At 33.9% G+C, this 23175-nt stretch overlaps 2 protein-coding genes across 2 annotated transcripts; both read left to right on the top strand.

Annotated features, from left to right (window-relative positions):
* The first annotated feature begins 138 nt into the window (after positions 1-138).
* On the top strand, positions 139-5838 carry LOC112502604 (prostaglandin E synthase 2-like). Its single transcript, XM_025106556.1, has 6 exons — positions 139-519; positions 771-905; positions 1019-1094; positions 1297-1391; positions 4503-4670; positions 5172-5838. The coding sequence occupies exons 1-6, from the start codon at positions 183-185 to the stop codon at positions 5330-5332; spliced, it is 972 nt and encodes a 323-aa protein (XP_024962324.1). The 5' UTR covers positions 139-182; the 3' UTR covers positions 5333-5838.
* A 4574-nt stretch (positions 5839-10412) lies between these two features.
* LOC112502605 (protein FREE1) lies at positions 10413-21613 on the top strand. Its single transcript, XM_025106558.1, has 9 exons — positions 10413-11454; positions 13369-13455; positions 13535-13666; positions 16709-16840; positions 18817-18882; positions 18976-19086; positions 19566-19661; positions 20318-20351; positions 21232-21613. Exons 1-9 carry the CDS (start codon positions 10534-10536, stop codon positions 21381-21383), a joined length of 1731 nt encoding a protein of 576 aa, XP_024962326.1. The 5' UTR covers positions 10413-10533; the 3' UTR covers positions 21384-21613.
* Positions 21614-23175: the final 1562 nt, after the last annotated feature.

Genomic DNA, 23175 nt, shown 5'->3' on the forward strand with positions numbered 1-23175 from the left:
ATATTATAACATCGACTGAGATAAAAAATAAAATGAAATATTAAAAACATGATGTATCTCGCTGCATTGCGCGAGTACGCTTCTAGTATGAAAAAAAGGTGAGGTACGTGGTTTTAAGTCTGCCCAATTGTTACTGAACACCTGACTTTCTGCTTTCGCCTTTGAAGTTTTCTAGAACCGCCATGGCAACAACGATGAGTAAAATCAGCCGTCTCGCTGCCACCGGCCGTGCGTTGGCCGCCTCCTCCACCTCTCGCCGCCACTTATCTCTCCAAACGGCTTTGTTTTGCAGCAGGAATAGCACATATTCCTATGCACAACCGTCTCACTGGTTTTCATCGCTCGATAAGGTCACCGGCGGACAAAACTGCGACGGCTGGAAGGTTTGTTATTCCTCGGTCGCCTCAGCAGCTCGAGAGCTTCATGAGAAAGATTTACCACAGTCTAACAGGAATTACGTCCCTAACGACGTCGTTCTTTATCAGTACCAAGCTTGCCCTTTCTGTAACAAGGTTAAAGGTGATGCTGATCCCTGTTTTGTTTTGTGGCTAGTGACATGTTATAGTTTTATTCCATTTAGAACTAATTATGCATTTGTTACAAATCAGTGGCAGTTTTTAGAAAAATTAAGTGCATGTTTTTGGTTATGTTGAACATGACAAATTTTGTGCAATGCCTTGAACATTTTATCAACATTCATTTTAATTTAAATGCTACTTTATGCTTAATTTTTGCTTCCAACTTATTTGGAGATTTTCTTCTTCTTACAGCATTTCTTGAATATTATGATATTCCATACAAGATTGTGGAGGTCAATCCTATCAACAAGAAGGAAATTAAATGGTCTGATTACAGGAAGGTGCCAATATTGATGGTAGATGGTGAACAAATGGTCAACTCTTCAGGTTATTGACATACTTTGTCTTCATTAACTATATAGCAAAAAGCTATTTGTTTATTTATGGTTCTCCATTCCTTTTTAAATTATTCCTGAAGAAAGTATGCTTGATGTTGGCAGATATTATTGATAAAATGTTTCAAAGGATTCATCCGGATTCTATCTCTGAGGATGACGAAGCTCAAAAGTGGCGTGGGTATGATCCCTTTTTTAATATCTTGGTGCTTCTTATAGTGTTTATTCCTGCAAGTAGTCTTGTGCTAATTATGAATTTGTTTGGTGTAGATGATTGTGTCTCTACTGAATTTAATCTTGTAGAAGAGACTTAACTTTTACGGACTGAGAATTGATCTCCATGAAATTGATACATTGTTTATGATTGAAACTTTTTATTGTAGGTGGGTGGACAACCACTTGGTGCATGTCTTGTCACCAAATATATACAGAAGTCCCTCTGAGGCTCTTGAATCATTTGATTACATCACTGGTCATGGTAACTTTTTTGATAATTTGAATATATTGAGTATTGTCAAGTTACATATTATATGTTTTCTGAAAATCCTGAATTACCTGTAGGAAGAGAAACACATTGATATGTCCCTCTTTTAGCTGTTTGTACACACGTACTCTCTGACAGACACATATTTACCTATTATATATTTAAGTTTGAAAAATGAACTTTAGAACTTTATAGTTTTTTGTTAAGCTAGTTAGATCATAGGATGAAAGAGGGGAAAATATAAGCAAGGTGAGAATTTATTTTCTTTTTGTAAATCCATGATGAAAGCTATAGTCAGTAGGTACTTAGACTTTTAGGTACACTTGTTGGTCTAAGTAATCTATGCATGAGCTGAAAGAATCTACAGTGTGTTAGTTAGATGCAAGCGACATGTTCATTTGTGCAACGGATTCCTCAGAATAACAGCATATGACTTTGTAAAGATCTTCAGCGATTGGATAGTTGGAACTTGGATCTTATCTCTTCATTAATACTATTAAATGATGTTGCACACTCTTTACAGTAAACTCAAAGCCCATCCTCAACTTGTTAACACTCTGGTGGTCTTGTTTTAAGGCTCACTCTTCTATCCAGGTCCCAAATGTTGCCTCATGTAGGGTGTGTTTGGTATGTGGGACAGGGCGAGACAACAATACAAAAACTTGTTCTCCCATGTTTGGCACGACATTAGACTGGGACTAACAGGATCTGAGTGAGACAAAAATGCATTTTTCTATCCCACCAAAATAGGTGGAATGAAAATCAGGGAGATAAAGACAAGAATTGTAAAGTAGTAAACTACCCATGTCAAATTACTCAAACCTTCGGCAATTCTTTCACTTGCCTACCACACTTATGTGCCTTTTATGTCCAGACAGTCCCATTCTTGTACCAAAAGCACTCATATGCCTATTATGTTCTGCAGTTCCCGAACATTTTCATGATCATATCTGGAATATAGACATATAGAAAATGAGAACATATGGTTTTCTTTGGTGAAATTTACTTAAAGGGTAGGAAGACCCTGTTGTAAGTGTGACAACAGAAACTAGAACAGAAAGTTAATCTGCTTAGTCTTCAAGGTTCTTTTATTTCGTTATAAAGGATTGGAGCAATATTTAAGAGGTTTGTATCAGGTTAAATGCATTATCAGATACTTGCCCAGGTTATTCACCAAGTTAAGTTCAGGAACCACCAAACTGTCGATATATGATTGTAGCTGCAATATTGTAACAACACAAGCATATTTGAGGTGATGAGATCACAAGTTTGAGTCATGGAAACAACTGGTTTACAAAAAGCAAGGAAAAGGTAATGGATATGGACTTTCTTCTTCTTCCCAGTTTCCAGCCCCACATAATAGGAAATTCTGTGCACCAATATTGTTCTTTGATTCTTAATGCTCTAATAGGTAGCCATAATTGAGAAGATAAAAATAAATTCTGCTCAAGTTGTTACTTATAGGTGACCTTTATGTCAGGGATTATACTTTTGCCTAATAGCTCATCTAGATTTTGTTTTGTAGAAAACTTAGCTCTCAAGAGAATTGTGGAGAATTATGAAAGTCTCCCTTGAAGAATGCTTATTATAATGCTCAATAAGACGTCGTTTGGTGTGCAGCCAGCATATATGTGGCATAACGCTCATATAAAATGACTGAGACATATAGCTCTAATGAATATTAATCGAGCCTAAATTGATCAAACAGTGACATTTCTACTGCCAAATACATTAATTCCATGAATCATTAAGAGCCTAAGAAAGAAGATAGGGTGTGACAGTCTTTTAGTTCATGTCTATTTCTAGCAAACAAATTGGTATATTTGTTTGTAGGTACTTATTCTTGGATTTCCATTGTGAAAACATTAGGAAGGCAGATCCATTCCACAGACATCATATAAAAAATTAGGATGTTTTTTATGATGTTTGATATGATTGAAAATTGACTAAGAAATCAGAACATAAGAAAGTGATTTGGAAAAAAAACACATACAGCAATTAGAGGATATTTCTTGATTATGTTTTTGCACCGAAATTTTTTTGTCTTCTAGAAGCAACACACCATTGTCAAATACATTGTGTCTTTGCACCTTAGTAGTCCTACACATAGCCGGTACATGGGCTTATTGATGGTTTCCATTTGTTTGCTTGTTTGGTTTCAGAATCTTGATTGTGTATGTATTGGTTTTCTTGACTGGTTGTTTTATAATGAAGTTCAGCAGGTTCAGCGTTTATCATTTTGTGGCATCTCATATAGGCAACAAAGTTTAAACTTCTATGTTTTCCTAGTTTGTGTGAAAGAGGAGATAATAAACTTGTGGTGTGAATTGGGTCTTCCTAGAGCAGGTTAAGTCATTATTATCATATAAATTAAATGAAAATCACTAGACATATGCTACAATGTCTTACTTGGAAGTCCTTGCCAGAAAAACGAGAGAGAGAGAGAGAGGCGGGATTATAAACCTGTAGTGGAAATAACTTAACCTAGTAGAGCTCGCTGCTCTTCAAAACGATGAGAAGATACACAAAAGAATTGACCAAGACACCCAATTATTATAGCTTATCTTATATATAACTACTATAATTAGCACGAAAGTTAAACTGCTTGAGACAGTAGATGGACCCGCATGCTTCGCAATGAACCTCTGTATAGTCTCCTTTTAGGTTGCCACAGATGCAGTTCAGGCTGGATCGTAAATTGAATTTAAATACGAGTTTAAGACCTGCTCAAAGAATCGGTGTGCTTGGATGATACATGATCCAATCTAGACCAAACGAGCTCTGAATATCCCACATAGAGGTAGAGTCTTGGTGATACATGATACAATCGCTTAATGTGCAAGGTGTAGTAAGTCCAAGTTCTAGGTGGGTAATTTCCACATAGATAGGTTAAAGACCGGTCTAATTATGAATCTGATTAGGGATACTGGAATTTGGATGTAACGACTATAAGTGGGTCCCATGAGATTTGTCAAGGTGCTCACAAACTTCCCCGACACCCACAGTTACCATAAAAACTAATTAACCCTACTTTTGAACAAGCATTGGGACGAAACTTAACCAAAATTCAAAAAGATAATGATTCAAGATTCTGTATTATTTCAGGTAATTTCAGCTTCACTGAAAGGCTGGTTGCAAAGTACGCCGGAGCTGCAGCCATGTATTTTGTGTCAAAAAAGCTGAAGAAAAGACATAACATCACCGATGAGCGTGGAGCCTTGTACGCAGCTGCAGAGACATGGGTGGATGCCTTGAACGGCAGACAATATCTTGGTTCGTATAAATCCTTCTAATTTTCAACCTCCGTTTCCTCTAAAACTTGTTTGATTTGCAAATGGGGTTAGCCTCTAAACATATTTTTCGTACTTTCACGTTTTCTTTATTTACATAGACCTACAAAAAGATTTATCAATTACTTATTGTTATAAAATAGCCACATTTTACGAAAATGTTGTAGCTGCCTTTCGAGAAAGTTATCATGTCTGCATTTCTCTCTTTCACACTTTTCACGAGCCGGAGGTTTTCACAGAAGCATCCACTCTACTATTTTGGGTAGAGGTCAGGTCTGCCTACATTTCATCCTAGACTTCACTTTCGAGTTGAGAAACTGGGATTTACTAGGTTCGTTTGGTTTATCCTGTGTCTTTTTGTATGCGTATGTGATTGAAAAAGACGTAGAAGTACCATTGACACCTTTGTCTATTTTGCGTATAAAAAACTGAAATAAATAAAAAGATAAGTGATCAAAGCGAAATGGTTGTTAATATTGTACAGGTGGTTCGGAACCAAATTTGGGTGATCTTGTTGTGTTTGGTGTTCTGAGACCTATACGGTACCTCAAGTCCGGCAAGGATATGGTGGAGAACACGCGTATCGGCGAATGGTTCACTAGGATGGAGAACCAAATGAAGCCTCATCGTCTTCAAGAAGCGTAATCAGTCAGAATCGCTCTATATCTTTTAACTTACTTTCGGTCATTCATAAATGAGAAGCTAGAAGGGATATTTTAGGAAGTTTGATGAGGGAAAAATAATGGTGATATCTGGATTTCTTATAGTTATACCTCAGAAATCGGACACATATTAACGCATTCCTTGCTCATCGACTTCCGACCATCGTTTTCGGCCGGATCCTGTGCCGGAAATCTTGATAAGAAGTTTGATTTTCGTTTGGGTTTTGTTGATCGTTTAACGAGTTCTTTCGTGTCCGCGATTTTGCAACGTTTGAGTTAACACATGATGTTTGGAATTTCTCGTAATGATTGTTACCGGAAAATATGTGAATTTTGGATGGGAAGAGGCAGGACCGGACTTACCTAAGCTTCATTGCTCGATCGTAATGGAATAATAATTACGTTCTTAACGAGTGTCACTGTAATGTTTTATTAGTTTATGGAGTATGATCGAAGTCTTGCATTTAATAGAGAGCGGAGTTTGAATCTTGTTGGTGTCAAAATACCTGTTTTTAGCTTTTAATTGAGGTTTTTTCTTTTAGTTTTTGTTTTAAAATATAAATTTTCTTAAATATAATTATTTTTATTAAAATATTATATAAAAAATGAGTATTTTATTCTTTTCAATTAATATATTTTTATACTATGTTATAAACCAATAGTTCGTCTTCTCGGGATCCAAGTTTATAACTTTTTTGGGTAACCATCGGTTTTTGGGGCAGCTTACGTTTACCGACTAACCCCAGACGACGATTACGAATGATCTAGGGTCATTATATTATATAATAGCAAATAGTTTTTTTTTTTTTTTTTACTTTTATTTCTATTGATTACTCCTTAATACATTTAACCAAATGCCCTCTTGTTATGGTTATTAAATGTTGGTTTGACAATAATTGACTATTCGATTTTTCGGGTTGGTCTTCAGCTGTTTCTACACTATCTTAATTGAACTGAATAAGGGGTTGTTTGGCAGTTGTTGAATGGTTTGATGCAAAATGATTAAATGGTCAGAATGATTAAAAGAGTCTCATGATATAGTGCAAAATGAGATATAATTATTTGGTAATTGTTTACAATGAAATTAAGGTACTGAATGGTTAAGGAAGACCCAATACAAAATCATTCAGAGAGTTTTAGAACCATTAAGAGACATATTTTTTTTGCCAAACGAAATTCACCTCTTAACGATTCAGAATTTGCCTCTAAACGAAACTATTAAAAGGTAAACAAACAATTCCTAAGAAATCATATTATTATTAATTTTTAATTTATATGTTTATAAGTTATAATAAGAAAACATTAATCTTTTTTATATTTATATTTAGACTCTTTTTTTCTCGTTTCATCTGTTAAGTTTTAAATTTTTATTCAAAATATTAATCAACATCTTCAACAGGTTCTTTATAATTTATCTATAGAGAACCAAAAGTTAAAATCTCCAAAAAAGTTATATATTCAACTCCAACAGATTCTTTATTTTAAAGATTTCAATATATATATTATCTAATTTTATCATGTCAGTACACTTTTATAAAAAAAACTTTATATTAAATAATAATTCAATCTAACTGGTGGAATGATTAAAATAATCACTGCTCTATTTAGAAAATTCTCTAAATATGAAGGTTTTTTTTTCATTTTTCTCTATTTTAGAGAATATTATAGAGAATCTGTTGGAGCAATATAGAGAACAAAACCTCCATCTTATCTATTTTAGATAATCTGTTGGAGATGACTCCTACTTGGTAAACTATAAATTTGTCTCTATATTTTGTCAAAAATAACACTTTAACGTCTCTATAGTTTGAAATTACAATATAACTATCGAAGTTTGTGAAAACGTCCAAATGTTGTCTCTCCCTCTAACAACTGTTAAAACATTCTATTAAATATGAATTTTTTTTTCTTTTACACAATCAATATTGATTTTATGACTCTGGTCTTTATTTCTTTAATCAGATAAACCAAAAAAAAAGACAAAATGACAAAAATACCCGTCATTTAATGGATATTTTAACCTCCCTTAGGAAAGGATACCAACTCTTAATCGGTCTCACAATCAGACAGGCTTGTACCATTATACTACGAGCAGAATCTTAGTTTGAGCTTACCTTTGCACACCTTCGTTACTCTTTAGGAGGAATCCACCCCAGATAAAACTACTCATCTCATACTGCCCCCCAAAAAGATCTAGATATTTTTACAAGTACGATAGCTATTTTATAATTTCGAAACTGCAGGTAATAAGAGTTTTATTTTTGACAAACCACAGGGACCAAATTTGCAGCTTACTCTTTTTTAGTATTAATATATAGGGAAAAATTTAAAAAAACTTTCTTATTTTGAATGAGTTAAACTATTTTTTAAATGAAAAACTATAAAACTTTCTTATTTTGAACAATTAAGTCCCCGGACTATTTTTTTGAATAAAAACCATTAAACATTTTCATTTTGAATGATTAAGTCTCTAAACTATCTTTTTAAATGGAAAAATTACTAAACTTTATTATTTTGATTGATCAAGTGTCTTTCTAATAAATAGATCATTGCACATCAATAAAATTGGTTATTTACATTATTTTATAAAAAAAATAAACTAGCGTTTGTTTGAACATTTCTTTGATATATATATATATATATATATATACACACACACACTAGAAGAGTACTTGCGCAATGTTGCGAGATATATATTGATTTTAATGTTTCATTTTATTCATTTTCTCTGTCGATGCAATAAGGTTTTACGTGGTTTTATAAAATGATAATATTTTTATTTTTGAACGAAATATAAATTTGAAAAAAATGTATCAATATTAGTATTAAATTAACTATTTAAAAATTCTTTTTTTTCTATGTAATTTCTTTAGTTCAATTCTTTATTATAATTAACAAAGTAATTTATTTTTGTTTAATAATATAATTTTTATAAAGATGATAAATAAGTATTATGTTAAAACTCAATGATTATCCTAATTATATTTTAATTTTTTATATTTAAAATGAGATGTTTATCATGTATTTGATTATCTTTATCTGCAGTTAGTTACACGAACGAAAAAAATAAAGCTATAATAAGTTGTATTTATGCACAATTTACTTGTAATATTAAATTTTAAGTAATATACATCAATCAACAATACTTCATGCATAAAAAATTGTTTTTAAGATTTTTTGTCAAATGTTTTATAATATAGGATAGATAAATTAAATTATAATAAATTTTGAATTAAAAAACTATACAAAAAACGAGAATTTTTAAATTGTAAATTGATACTAATATCGATATTTTTTTTTCAAAGTTGTATGTTATCTTCAAATTTATATTTTATTCAAAAATAAAAATATTATTGTTTTTTCAAGCCATATAAAACGTATTATATTGACAGAGACAAAGAATAAAACAAAATATTAAAATCGAAATGTATCTCGTTCCATTATGCGGGGTTCCTTCTAGTATTATATTATACTTTATACTATATTATAATAGAATGATACTCACACAATGTAGCAAGATATATCTCGATTTTAATGTTTCGTTTTATTCCGTCTCTTTAGAAGTTATAATACGGTTTTTATGTGGTTTTGAGAAAAAAATAATTTTTTTATTTTTGAATAAAATATAAATTTTAAGATATCATAAAATTTCAAAAATAAATATATCAATATTAGTATCAAAATAATTATTTAAAAGTACTTGTTTTTTGTAATTTATTCAATTCAATTTAATTTAGATTTAGTAACAAAATAATTTATTTTTTATTTAATAATATAATTTTAAGGATAATAATTAAATATTCTGTTAGAACTTAATAATTATCTTAATTATATTTTAGATTTTTTATATTTAAAATGAAATGTTTATCTTGTATTTGACTATGTTTATCTGCAGCTAGTTACATGGATTCAAACATGTCCCTTTAATAAGTTATGCACAGTTTATTTATAATCTTGAATTTTAAGTAATATTTATCAATAAACAATACTTCATGCATAAAAAATAGTTTTTAAGAGTTTTTATTCAAATGTTTTATAATATATATATATATATATATATATATATATAGGAGCAATCAAATGAAAACCGCCCCCCATTTGTGTACACCATGTAAACCAATCTCATCCATCTATTTTCTTGATCAATGGTCAAAATTAGTTTAGTTTATTTTATGAAATAAAAATATATATATATATTAAAATTTTTTATTTTATAATAGCGAGAAGGGCAAAATGGTAAACCCAACTACATCTTAAACCTCATGAACCTGTTTCATGAAACATTTTCACTATTTATCATGCACCCATTTCGTGCATCTTAAACCTCATCACGTACCCATATCGTCATGCACCCATTTCATGATGCACCCATTTCATAATCATTTTCACTTACTCTATGCACCAATTTCACCATGTATGAAACCGGTTTCATCATGCACCTATTTCATAAACATTTTTACTTACTCTATGCACCAATTTCACCATGTATGAAACGGTTTCATCATGCACCAATCCCATAATTATTTTCACTTACTTCATACACCAATTTCACCATGTATGAAACTGCTTTCATGAATATTTTCTTTATTCTATTACTGATTTCATGGATTTATTACTCTAATAACTTATGATTTTCATGAATCTTGACAATAATAAATCGAAACACAATATAACAAAATCCAATTTTTAATATTATAATTTAATTAAATATTTAAATGTTACCATTTATAAAATTTATTTCATTATGTTGTCTTAATTAAGATTTATTAATAACTTTCATATTTAATAGAAAACAATGCAAATGACYAATATAYCCTTAATGATTAAATTTAATTAGAAAAAAATAAAATTTTCCTATTGATCGAAATTAATTTATACGATTTTTAAGAATTGTATGGTTTTTATTTAAACGTGACTATATAAATAAATAAATAAATAAATATATATATATATATATATATATATATATATTTTGAAGAATATAATTAACACATAATTGGTAATAACTTTTCTTTATAAAAAACAAATAAATAATATTTGTAAGTGAGTTGACTCATCATCCTTCTTCCTCGTTTTCCTGTATTTGATCATTGCTTCCTTCGAGAAGAAAACCAAACCCACACAGATTCTTTTTCATCTTCATCGTTCCATCGATCATTCAATCGCCGACCACCGCCGGCCACCATGCAACAAGGTGATTACACCTCCACAACTCCATATTATCACAATTACCCACAAAACCCTAACCCTAATCCTATCCCAGATATCCACAATCCACCCTTAACTTACGCCTCCGCCCCTCCTTTCACTTCCACCACCACCTACCATGCTCCACCCTCCGATTACTATCCTTCTTACCCTCAGCACAATCCTGATCCTCTACCTCCGACTGCCCCTTCATACTCTCCTGCCCCTCCAAACCCTAATCCACAATCCTCCCCTTTCCCCCAATTTGAACAATCGCACGCTCCTTATCAATCTCAACAACCTTTTCACCCACCTTATGATCAGCATCAGGCGGCTCCCAGTTACCCTCCTCAACCACCGGCTTCGATTCCTCCGAATCCTATCCCTTTGAACCACAGCTCAAGCTTTCAGTACTCATCGTCTCTGTATAATAATCCTAATCCGTCGTCGGTTCCTGTTCAGGGTCCGGGTCCGGTTCCGCCTGTATATGATGGTTCATATGATACTGGTTATGGTGGTGCTTATGGTAGGAGCGTCTCGGATCTAGCGGTTGGGGGTGCCGATTATTATGGGAAAAGACCGGATGTGGGGATGTCTAGGTTTGAATCAAGTGGTGGGTATGGAGGTGATGGGTATGGTGATGGTGTTTATGCCTATCAAGGGGGTAAGGTTGAGCCTTATGGTTCTAGGGGTACTGCTCCCAAGTCCTCTACCTGGAAGGAGCAGGTAATTTTTGATGATTTTGGGAGACCTATTGGTTTACCTGGTAAGGACTCACCATCGGTATCGTCTCCAAAGATTGTGAAGGCTGTCCCAAAGGCTGAGACACGGGAAGATGTTAAGGGTGGGGTACAGAAGTTCAGGGTAAAGTTGTTGGCTGAAAGTGGTGGCCAGAGCACCATGGATGTTCTTTGCCAGGTACAGAGGAACTATCTTTATGCTTTCTAGTTTATTAATCTGTGTCATATGCATGTTTGCTTGTCACTGATGGCTTTTCTGAGAGAGTTTTATGCATCATGTCATTATAGTATGGCTTATCAATGTAGTTACTCATCAGAATTCAATGTGTTGCGATGCTTTTTTCTGATGCTTGACTCGGAGTTGGTATTCATTCTTGCATGCAATTTGGATCATCTTCAAATGTTGTTTCTTAGAGCTCTAGAGAGTAGTTGGTTAGGGATGATACATTCAACTATCTTTCCCAAGAACAAAGGTATAGAAGCATACGGGAATTTCATTCTTAGATGTTCCCTTTGCCAAGAACAAAGTTGTTATTTAGCTAGTGCATTTTTAGGACTTGCCAATTCAAGTCTTGGCTTCTTTTTGCATCTTGTATCAACTTTGTGAAAGCAGACGACGATTTTTGGCTTAGGTGGTTATGAGAGTTTTATGAATCCTTGAACTAGACACATAAGAATTCTGCTCCCTATTGCTACATTTAACTTTGACGTGCAGATTAATAATAGTTTACGTGTAATTAATTGTTTAAATACCACTGCAATCACATTCAGTGTCAAGTTGTGGACCTTAAGGAACTACAACTACATTTGTTATGATTACTATAGGGTATATAGTTAATTTATCTTTAAAAAAGTCTCTTCACGAAGTAATGTTTCAATTTTTTGTGGGACATTTTCCTTGGAACTTTGAGATTGTGGGCAGGCGCCAATCGTGTTTGCCTGTTCAGAATCTGATGTTTTCTTTCCATTTAGTTATTCATGGCAACCACAATTGGAATAGCGGATGGTGTTATTATTTGTGTTCTTCACCGGCTGTGGTGTTGAATGAATGGATGGCAATTTCTGTAACAATTGACAATCTAGTAATGGGTCATTCTGAAAAATTGTACTCTTGTAAGTTATAATTTGTAAGGACTAAAAGTTCAAGTAGGCTCAGCAATGGTGGTTTGTATAAAATTGGCCATGAGACTCCATGAGATTGAGTGTTCTAAAAGACTGATTAAGGCCGTCTAGGCATAGGTGGGTGGTTGACTGTCCCAGTCAAGCCTAAGCAGACAATAAACAGCGGAAAGATTTAATCGGTCCCGAATCGATGATAAACCTTGTAATATATGATTATGCGGTGAATTGAAATACAATTCTATCTGTGAGATACTTTAATTAAAAAAACCCATATACTAAAATTTTGAAAGATTCTTGTGTGTTTTCTTTGGTCATATGATAATTGTGGAATTAGGTAAAGAAACATAAAATTCTCACAGCCACTTGTGTATAACCTTTTGATTCTCGATCTGCGAGTGTGCTGACCTACCACTATGAAGGCCTGCAACTGCACGGCGATCAAACCGCTACGACTGCTGCAGCATCTTTTTGCCTGTGATCTGCTGCTGCTCTTGCATCAGCTCTCTTTCATACCTTCTGTTTTGATTTTGAGATGCGAATAGTAATGAAGTCTTGAGAGTACAATGAAAAAGCAAAGCTGTATGGTACTGTACTGCTGGACACTTGGCACTAAAAAAGAATTGTAATTATCTATTCTTGCAATTAGTTATCAACTCTTACTTTACAAATTATTTACGAAGTCTTTGTTGCAAGTTTTTATATAATTAATTATTGACTATTAAGCCATTATTGTTAACAACAATGAACCTAGGACTCTTCATATTATTTTTGGTAATTAGTTAATTGACAACAATTATGGTTGGACAAAGCAGGCGTTAAATGCTGTAACATATATGTTGTGGGTTTTCTGGAGCATGCAATGGCGTTTATTTTACTATTTTCTACTGTCTTCTGTGTGATAATACATGATCTTTCACCTTATTTCCCAAATTATTTCTTGGTGAACTTGAATGCCATGTTTCTTCCTCAGATTGGATTGGATGGAATTCGAATGCTTGATCCCTCTACCAGTCGGACTTTGAGAATATATCCTCTTGATACAATAACAAGATGTGAAGTATGCTCCTTCCTTTCTCCTTTTCCTTTCTTGCAACTCTGCTCCCTGTTATAATTGAATTGTTATTTGTACTGCCTAGGTGTATGATTCATCTACCTTTGCATTTTGGTCCAAGAGTTCTGTAGACATTGAGCCAAGGCGTATAAGGCTGCAATCCAATAGTTACACTACAAACACATTGTTGGACACAGTAACAGCAGCAACCATTCAGGTTAGAAATTGAAGAATTCATGATCTTTGATATCTTTATCTTATTCTTCTGAGTGTGTGAGGAACAATTTTGCTCTTCACTTGATTGGGACATGTTAATGAAATGGGTGTGATAAGTTTTAAAACAAGTAGACGTTGAATTCCAATGTATAGCAACAAGTACAATAACTGCAGCCTATATAATTCTGTTAATTTTGTCTTAAGCATTTAAAGATGTAATTGAAGTTATTAGTTCGTTTTAATAGCAGGTCTTTGTTGTCTAGAATCCAATGAATCACTTTTAGGAGCTGAAACTTATATGTATGCATACGTACATGCATGTTTATCTGTATGATTGTACGTTTTATTTTGATGTTGAGAAGTGAAACACTTCACCCCCTCTGAAGGCATCCAACTTCCTTGTTGGGTTCTAAGAAATTGTGTGAATTATCATAAACTCCACCTTGCAAAAGCTAAACTATGTATTTCTGTTAACCCTTTTTGAACATATAATGTTTATGTACGGAAAACACACACACACATCATATTTGGTAAGAAGTTTTTCTATTTTTTTAGAAAGAGGGCAGTACCTCTGGCAGATAATATAAAAAAGAAAAACACAAAAGTACACCTAGCCAGCTTGGGACTCCCAACCGAACAGAACTTCTCGAAAGTTAGGAATATAATTTTTATGCATGGATGCTTTCTGGCATGTCTTAATAAATATGTGGGCCTTCAGTTGTTCATGGCTGGCTTCAGTGCATTGAAATGGCCAATTTTCAAATTGTTGACCAAGTGTGTTTAAAATGTCTAGCTCTCCTAGCCTTCCCCTAAAATCTCATTAAACTTGTTTCTCTATCAAAATGCTGCTAAACTACAGCTGTAAACAAGTGGAGTGTTGACAAGCTCGAATGTACTTGTCTAATTAACTGAGCTTAGGCAAGTATCAACAACTAATTGGGATCATGTGAAAATTCCATTTCCATAACTTAAACGGATTACTCGGACAATTTGTGGAGAGATATCATGCTCGATATGCAAATGAAGTCAGAGTACTAAAATGAGTTACAATATTAAATCAAACTTGATTAGTCTCAGTGTAGTTGACATGTAATCGTTATATGTATATATATGCGTATACGTAATCTATGCTGTTAATTGCGGCGCAATCTTGGATATCGGCCCTAAGCAGAATAGAGGTGGTCAAATTGCGGTGTAAATAGCGGACACGCAATTATCGTTGCAATTTGCCTCTATTTTGACCGATATTTAGGGTCAAATTGTGTTCTGCAATAGCGTTATTTATTTTTGGGTTTTTTGGGCTTTACTTCTGAGTCTTTGTTTTGGGCAGTTGGGCTTTTTATCTAGGCTATGTTTTAACTTCAATCCATTAAGATAACAATTACTTTCTCAACCCAAGTTGGAATTTAAGGAAGTCGTAGGTTTTTCTTTTCCAAGTTGGACAATCAACAGCCTGCTCCAGACGGACCAGACCTCCACTGCTCAGCTTCTGTTTCTGTTTTAGACGACGATCTTATCTGTTGCTAGTTTAGACGACGACGATCTCATCTTCTGCTTTAGACGACCACGACTCCTCGATGATGTTGAACGTATTGCTTGCGATTAGCTCATTTATGAACACTTTTCCTATTTGGGTTTGTGAAACTTGTTTAAGTTGATGGTTTGATGTTGAAACTATATTCTTAATTAATGCAAATGATATATTTATGTATGCATACATATATATTATATATACACATATAATTCGAAGAAATATTATATGAACTTCAATTTTTTGGACCGCTATACTACCGCTGTATCACCGGTATTTCAAATATCAGTCCTGACCGCAATTTTGTTTTTGCACCACTATAACAGCATAGTACGTAATATTATATATATATATATATATATATGTGCTGCCTGCATATGTGTTTAGATTACTAACCACATAGACTAAATGTTTAGAAGATCAATATCTTGATTATTAAATAGTAGTCTGGAGATGAGACTACAGACTTGTTCTATCTTCTATATACATAGATTTGTTTTTCTATTTACAAGATAAAAAAAGAACTTCAGCTGAGTTGATACCAACTGAACACAATCGAAGTAGCTTTCATGCTGAATCAGGTTGGACTCAAGTTCCTGAAAGGTCAAAATTTATCAGTGAAACTTGATTTTAAGCAAGTTTGGTTTTAGGTTGAACTCGAACTCAAATTTGGCCAATCCATCTGGGTCAAACAGGAATATGCTTTGGTCATCTGAACCACAGTTATTTCAAGTTGATTGACGCTGATTCATGTTTGGCCAAAAGTAGTAGTTACATAGGATCTTATTGGAATTGCATTATATGTTCTTTAGGTAGAAATCACTGAAATAGGAACTTAAGTTTGCTTGAAAGTTCAGGTATTTTAGGCTATTTAGGAAGGTTTTTCCAATTTTATGTTTTGATGTACAGTGTCATGTTTGTATTTCTTGGCCCATAGGTCAATGATTCATCACTTGGCTCCCACATTCTTTTTCCAGCTCTAATCCCTGTTGAGCCTTCTTCTTGGTTTTTATTCAGCTACGTTCTTGTTTGGTCTACCTTGCCCACTATAGGCTTCTAATTCCTGTGTTGGTCGTTCATTTGTGTCAGTAGTTCTAGTGAATGTATATAACTGGAATTGTAATTGCTTCCTTGTGATTTGGTTTGTAAGCTTCTTGATCCGTTCGGGGACAATGCACATAGGTGATAAATATATGGTGGTTGCCATCTTCTGTTGGGGTTAGTCAGCGGGCTAAAATCATTTTATGTGGTGCATGTGATTTGTGATGGCCCATGTTGATGCTTATGCATTGGATATCTGGGCAACAAAAAGTTCATCTTTATAGAGTAGCATGTTCTCACACATAAAACCATTTTGAATACATATGCATGCACATTGGCATATTTGTGGTTGTTATTTGTAATTTTGTTTTTTATATTACTATATTAGTTATTCACACACTTGAGTTTGAGTGCTTGTGTTATTGGATGCATTTAGTTCACATTTTTTGTTTTGTTCTCTGGAAATGCCAGGTTAAGGAGATGGGTGGAAGGAGCAAACCTGCTGATGCTATTAAAGTGACTGAGCAGTCAACTGAAAAGAAAAAAGGTTTGGGTGACTGGATGAACATAATTAAACCCCCAAATGAGGAGAAAGATCATTGGGTAAGCATTTGTAACCTGTAGCAACTTTATCAATGTTTTCAATGACAACTGGTTCTATTCTACTTGTGTATATCCTTCGCATCATAAAACATGTGCTGAGTTCTTTGTAGAAGATCCCTGAGATTGTGCTATTTTTACCTTTGCTTTATTGATGTTTCCCACTTTAATTTATGTGATGATAATTTAGAGAAAACAAGAGTACGATATATTAGAATATAGTCAGGACGAAGGTGGAATAATTTAGCAAAATAAAAGCTTTGCTCCAATGAATTTGAAAATTATTCTTTTCTTTTTTTAAGCGAGTTATCACACTCTAGAAGATGGGATTTACTGTTGTGTGTTTTGCAAGGATGTGCAACTTTGGAGAAAATGTAACATGGGATGAATCTCATGCATGTGGCAAAGTTAATGAGTGGCAATAATCTGAATCGTCATGCATGACACTCTGTTACAAACAGCAAATTTAGGCAACTTTGTAGAATTGTGAAATTGGAGCATGCAACAGACACTTCATTGCAACTCAAATTCTTGTTATGATTGACAACTTACCAAGTTGTCATCATAGATAGAACAATGTGTTGGTGTGGTTTTTGAAAATTGTTTTGATTGTAGCTGTCTTTCACATCAGGAACACCTAATGGATTTGATATGTTTAGCACATGTTCTCATAAAAAGAATCACTACCCCCGTTGCGAATCGTAGTTGTAAATCTGAAGATGTTAAAATACTGTTGGATGTAATAAAGAGACAACCATATGAAAAAAATCTGAACTAAAAATGCTAAAATTATTAACATAATTTATGGATATAAAACTTAATAATTTTAATATATGAAAACAAAAATATATTTTATTGTGGGACCAAAGGAGGAATGTTGAAATGTTGTTCACATGGTCTTTAAGATCAGCTTACATATGTATGTACATGCATATATACACACATAACTTTACATGATGCGTGTGTGTTTATATATGTATATATATAGCAGTCAGCATGATCAACATTATGTTGCAAGTTAACATGTTTTGTAGGGTTGTTTCTTTTTGTCACAGTAACTCTTGGATTAAATCATATAGTACACCTGATATTTTCCTGCCAAAAAGTTTATTAATAAAGTTCAACATGCCAAGTAGGACTGCTCAAACTAATGAGCTCACTTATTTTCTTTTGTCATATCAGCAACTAGTGTATAACAGTCCAGCTGATGTTACTTTTATATCTCCATTTTTTGCAAATTGAAGTGTGCTTATTGTGTTGCATTTTCAAAAGAACAGTGTTCCATTTGCAACAAAAAGTGATGTAAGATGGTTTGAAAAGTTAATTATTCTTTTAGCTTTTGATGAATGAATAAGGCATTGCTATTTTGTTGTTGTGGCATTAATCAAATTCTATAATGCCTTTAGGAACCAAATTTAATAAAATCTGTAGATGGGCAAATTCTACATGCTATTAGTTTTCACCATTTAGCTCCATGTTTCATTCTCTATTTTATGGATCCTGTCTCAGTCGTCCCTACATCAAGCAATTGGACACATGATCACATCTTTGTTTCCTCACACCAAGACGATGATGAAAATGTCGGATGTCAAATGGCTTAAATGAATTCCATCTAGCATTTTAAATATCCATAGTAGCCACGCTCATATATCATCACTGAGCTTTTCTCTGGGGACCCTTGTATTGTTAGTATTTATAACAAACATTCTACCATCATTCGTTGGTTACTTTCAGTTCTTGAATTGTTGGTGGACACACACAGGTTTTTTGACGGAATAATCATGCTGTTAAAGGAATCAACTAGGTTGATATCTTAATGTTGTTTGTGGTTCTGATTACATAATGGTAAAAAATGCTATTTAGTTCGTGCTACAAGTTAGCAGTATGCAAGTTACTTCATTTTTGACCGACTTTAATGCTTGTAATTGTTGAACTTTTTGCTGTGTCTTTTTCATGGCTCATTACCAATTTTTTTGTAGGTACCTGATGAAGCTGTTACAAAGTGTACTGGTTGTGGATCGGATTTCAGCGCTTTTAATAGGAAGGTTGGTGGAATCATATTCTATCAATTTCCAATAAACCTTTTATGCTTCTTTCTTTTTGTGAATGCTATGTGATATAATCATTGGCCGCTGTAGCATCATTGCCGAAACTGTGGAGATATTTTTTGTGACAAGTGCACCCATGGAAGAATTGCTCTTACATCTGAAGAGAATGCTCCTCAAGTTCGTGTTTGCGATCGTTGCATGGTATGCTTTTGTTACTCTTATCTTATTTTTCTCGACAGATTTATTTACAATCCCATTTAGGAAAATCACTATTCTACGCCCCATTCTAATTTATCTTTATAGATTGATTCTTTTTCTTTGTAGATCCCATTTGTGTGTTTAGTTTTGCTTGATCTTGGGACTTCTAGGAAATGTTCAGTATGCTTGATGGTCAATCTTACTTAAAAAGTGATTACATTATCTTTCAACGTATGATTGACATATTTGATTGGTTTATATTATTAGCAATATCAATTAATAGACAAGTCAATGGTACAATTTATTTTTTCAAAGTTTAAGTTTCTATGATTATATTAAATTCATCGTGATACCAAGTAGAATTGTATTAGTTATTAGTGATGCTTTGCTTACAGGGAAAAACGTAAGACATTGCTTGGTACCTTCCTATTTCTTCAGATTATTAATGCAATAAATCTCATTTTGTTATTTTTAATTTTCAGTTAGAGGTAACTCACCGGTTGAGCAGTGCTAAGGAATCTGCTGCTAGCAGATCATCTGGATTGCAAAGCCATGAAGATCTTGCAAAGAAACTTCAGGTGAATTTTAGATCTTGCAAAGTCGTGAGTATTTCTTGACAGGCATTTAGGGTTTAGATTCCAGTTGCTTGATTGGCTCTTTTTTTTTCTTTTTCTTAGTTCTTAGTATAATAAATATTTTACTTCATGGGTATTTTTTTCTTCATTTGACTGTCCCCCTCCCTGCTTTTTTTTGTAATATGTCACAAGTGAAACCCACTTTAGCGAAGTCTTTGGGCTTCCTTGGCAACACATTGACACAGAGCCCAACTTACTAAAATTACTGCCCTAATGTATATCATAGAGCTTTCCGTTCATGTGTGTAATGGCCTTGGATTTTCCTGAAATCCAACATAAAAATGCATGGATGATTATCGCTTACTTTGCAATGTGCAGAAAAACACATCGCCACCTAGTTGTCAGCTTTTTAATTAACTTAAAATACATTATCTCTTCTATTCATCATTCATCTGTGTTGATCTGGTTCGAGATTGGATGATGGCTTTAAGGGGTGTTTGTTTTTAGCTCATTTTGATAAGCATGCTTCTACATTGTCGTATTTTTGAGTTTGATTTGTGAAATGAAATACCTAGAACCAACATCTGGACCTTTCAGATGTTTAGGCTTCTTTACCAGTATGCTTTGCAACATATCTGATGTTTTGCTATTTTATCCAGGAGGAGTTGGAAAGAAATCACAAATCATCATCAGGTACAACCTTGTTCCAGTAATATCTCTATGACTACTTGTGGGTTCTGTTAATGGACAAGTTAATGCGTTACAGTTTCTGTTGTATTTTGTATTCAATTATTATTTTCACTTTTGCCCATATGTCTCAAAACCCCATCTCGTATATAAATAGGAAAGTGTCATTCATCCTTCTGTGTCTTTACATGTACTCCAAATTCGCTCTGTGGAAACTGGAAAGATTACCATCCTACCCCTTGACTTCTTTTTAGAGATTCATTATTTATCGTCATCTTCTTCCCCATCTTCATGTTTGTTGTAGTTCCCAAATTCATATTCTTTGTACTCTTAGGGCGTGTTTGGTATGCGAAATAGTACAAAAATGCATTCTCTGTCCTACCAAGATAGGTGGAACAAAATCAGAAAGATGGGACAAACTTGGTAAATTACTAAACTACCCATGCCAAATTAAAACCCTAAAACCTTCCATGATTCTCTCACCTGCCTGCCTACCTCACTCTCGTCCATCCAGTCTTGCCCAATTTTGTCTGTGTACCAAATGCACTCTTAGAGCATAGACAAAGTTACTTTGTTCGTTAAGCCTCTACTTCTAATGTCTGTTTGGTCCAATTAACTTCCAATTTTGTTGCTTGTTTATGTCATTTGACATCATCATTGTTGGGATCCTCAGACCTCGATCTTACGCTTGCCACTTTAAATGGGATGTATCAGAACTTATATAATAATTAAGAAGTTAAGGAATAGTAGCAAGATTTCTATCGATGAATTGCTAAACTTATTGGACAGAAACCAAAATGGAGGGCAAGTAGAATATTTGGTAATGCAAATATCATACAGGAAATAAATGATAAAATTACTTACATTTGTGTTAAATAACGAGCAGGTTCTAAGTCGGAAGGGGGTTCTAGCAGACGGATGAAAGAAGTTGCATGCCCCACGTGTACCGTTCATTTGCAGGTTCAAGTTCCTAGCTCGGGATCTGAGACCATCGAATGTGGAGTTTGCCAGCATCCGTTTCTTGTAAGTGCACGCTGATTGTTTTGTTTTTTTGTTAACTTTTTGGGGTTTTAATCAATTCATTGTGATTTCACTACTACCAGTAGTATATTCATGTTTTAAATAACATGGATTTGTTTGGCTGGCTTAATTGTGTGGTTTTGTTTCTCAAGATTCTGTTCAACTCATGTGTAAATGTGTTCTGTGGAATATATGGTGTTCATGTACAAACAGTACAAGCCTTTTATTGTGGAGTTGGTAATGTTGCTTTAAGTACTTGTACTTGATGCATAGAAACTTGTATATTGGTGTGTCATGTGCATGGAGGTTAGGGTTGCACATGGGTTGGTTTTGCCGGTTTGAACAACCCAACCCAACCCAACTATTGCGGTTAGAAAAACTCAACCTGTTACAAAAATATTTAAAAAATATAGGGTTGAGTTATGACATAATAGCAGTCACCGATAGGTCCCATGCTAGTTAATTGACCTTTTATGCTACGTGGGGAGCAAAGAAAAAGTTAGATCAAGAGCTAACTAGTTTTTGGCATCGGTCATGCTAATCAAATTCAACGTTAACGTGTATAATAGGGGTATCATCTAAGGTTTGAAGGTTTTACAACTTAAGAGGCATCGGGTTATTTTAGGTTGGGTTTTGTGCACCCTATTGGAGCTTAACCCCAAGATGGATTGGGTCCCATGAGAATAGAAGTTATAGCGAGAAGGGTAAGAAGGTATCTCCATCATTGGATCAATCCTAATTAAAGATCAATACTAATGCACTGCATCGAGATGCGAGATTAAAAAAGGTCATGGGTTTGGATCCCTTATGTTTTTCACCTCAAATGATATTCTCATATGATCCTTTGTTTATATATGTGTGTGTGTTTAGACAAGTCCATTTATCCTTGGAAAGATTACGTTAGCTAGATTGTTTTTCATGTTAAACCTTGCTTTCAATGTCTTTTGTCGAATTTATCATTTTATTACCAAAGGGTTATTGATCCAACAGTATTCGGGTTACCTGTAGACCCAACCTCTCGGGATGGCAAAGGGCTCAAACCTCACAAAAAGTGAGGAGCATACGTAGGTATTTGATATCGATATACTTCAACAAAAGCATACCTTCAACATATAAACACAAAGTTACATAGTTGATGAAAAGAAAACTTAATTAACTGGTAAGATTAACAAACTATTGTAATTTGAAATTAAGGGGCTGTTTACCAAACGCTTACTTGGGTAAGCGCTTATCAAGTAACATTACCTCATCGGATGAATATAGTAAAAACCAAGAATCTTACCCGATAAGAGCAAGACAATGATCAAGAGTCTTATCCAGTAAGTGAGGGCGATGATTCTTACCACAGTAAGCGCTTATCGGGTAAATTGTTGTATAGTATGTCGTTTTGGTGGACTAAAATCTTACCCGGTAAGTACATAATAGTGTTAAATTTTACCGTTAAGCACCTACCGGGTAAGTGTTTGATAAACGGTCCCTAAATAAAATTTAATTATAGTTATGGAACAAAACACAAAAAACCAGTTAAACTAGATTGGGTTCTTACCAACATTCTCCACTTTTCTGTCTTATTTAACCAAAACGATGCCACATGTTTAAGAAACATAGTGATACCTTTAAAAGTCGTAATTTTTCCACTGCGTTAGCACGATGAAGTGGTGGCACATGCCACAGTATGCACCTTACTAGGTCTGCCATGCCTTTATGCACGTTATTCTTGTCATATATACCCAAGTAATCCAAACCATCACATAATTTGCAACCTTCAGTTACTAGCCTTACTGTGTACTTATCGATTGTCCCATCAATC

This window comes from Cynara cardunculus, unplaced genomic scaffold (assembly GCF_001531365.2).
Source record: "Cynara cardunculus var. scolymus isolate 2C unplaced genomic scaffold, CcrdV1 Un_Scaffold_1659, whole genome shotgun sequence".
Classification (NCBI taxonomy): domain Eukaryota; kingdom Viridiplantae; phylum Streptophyta; class Magnoliopsida; order Asterales; family Asteraceae; genus Cynara; species Cynara cardunculus.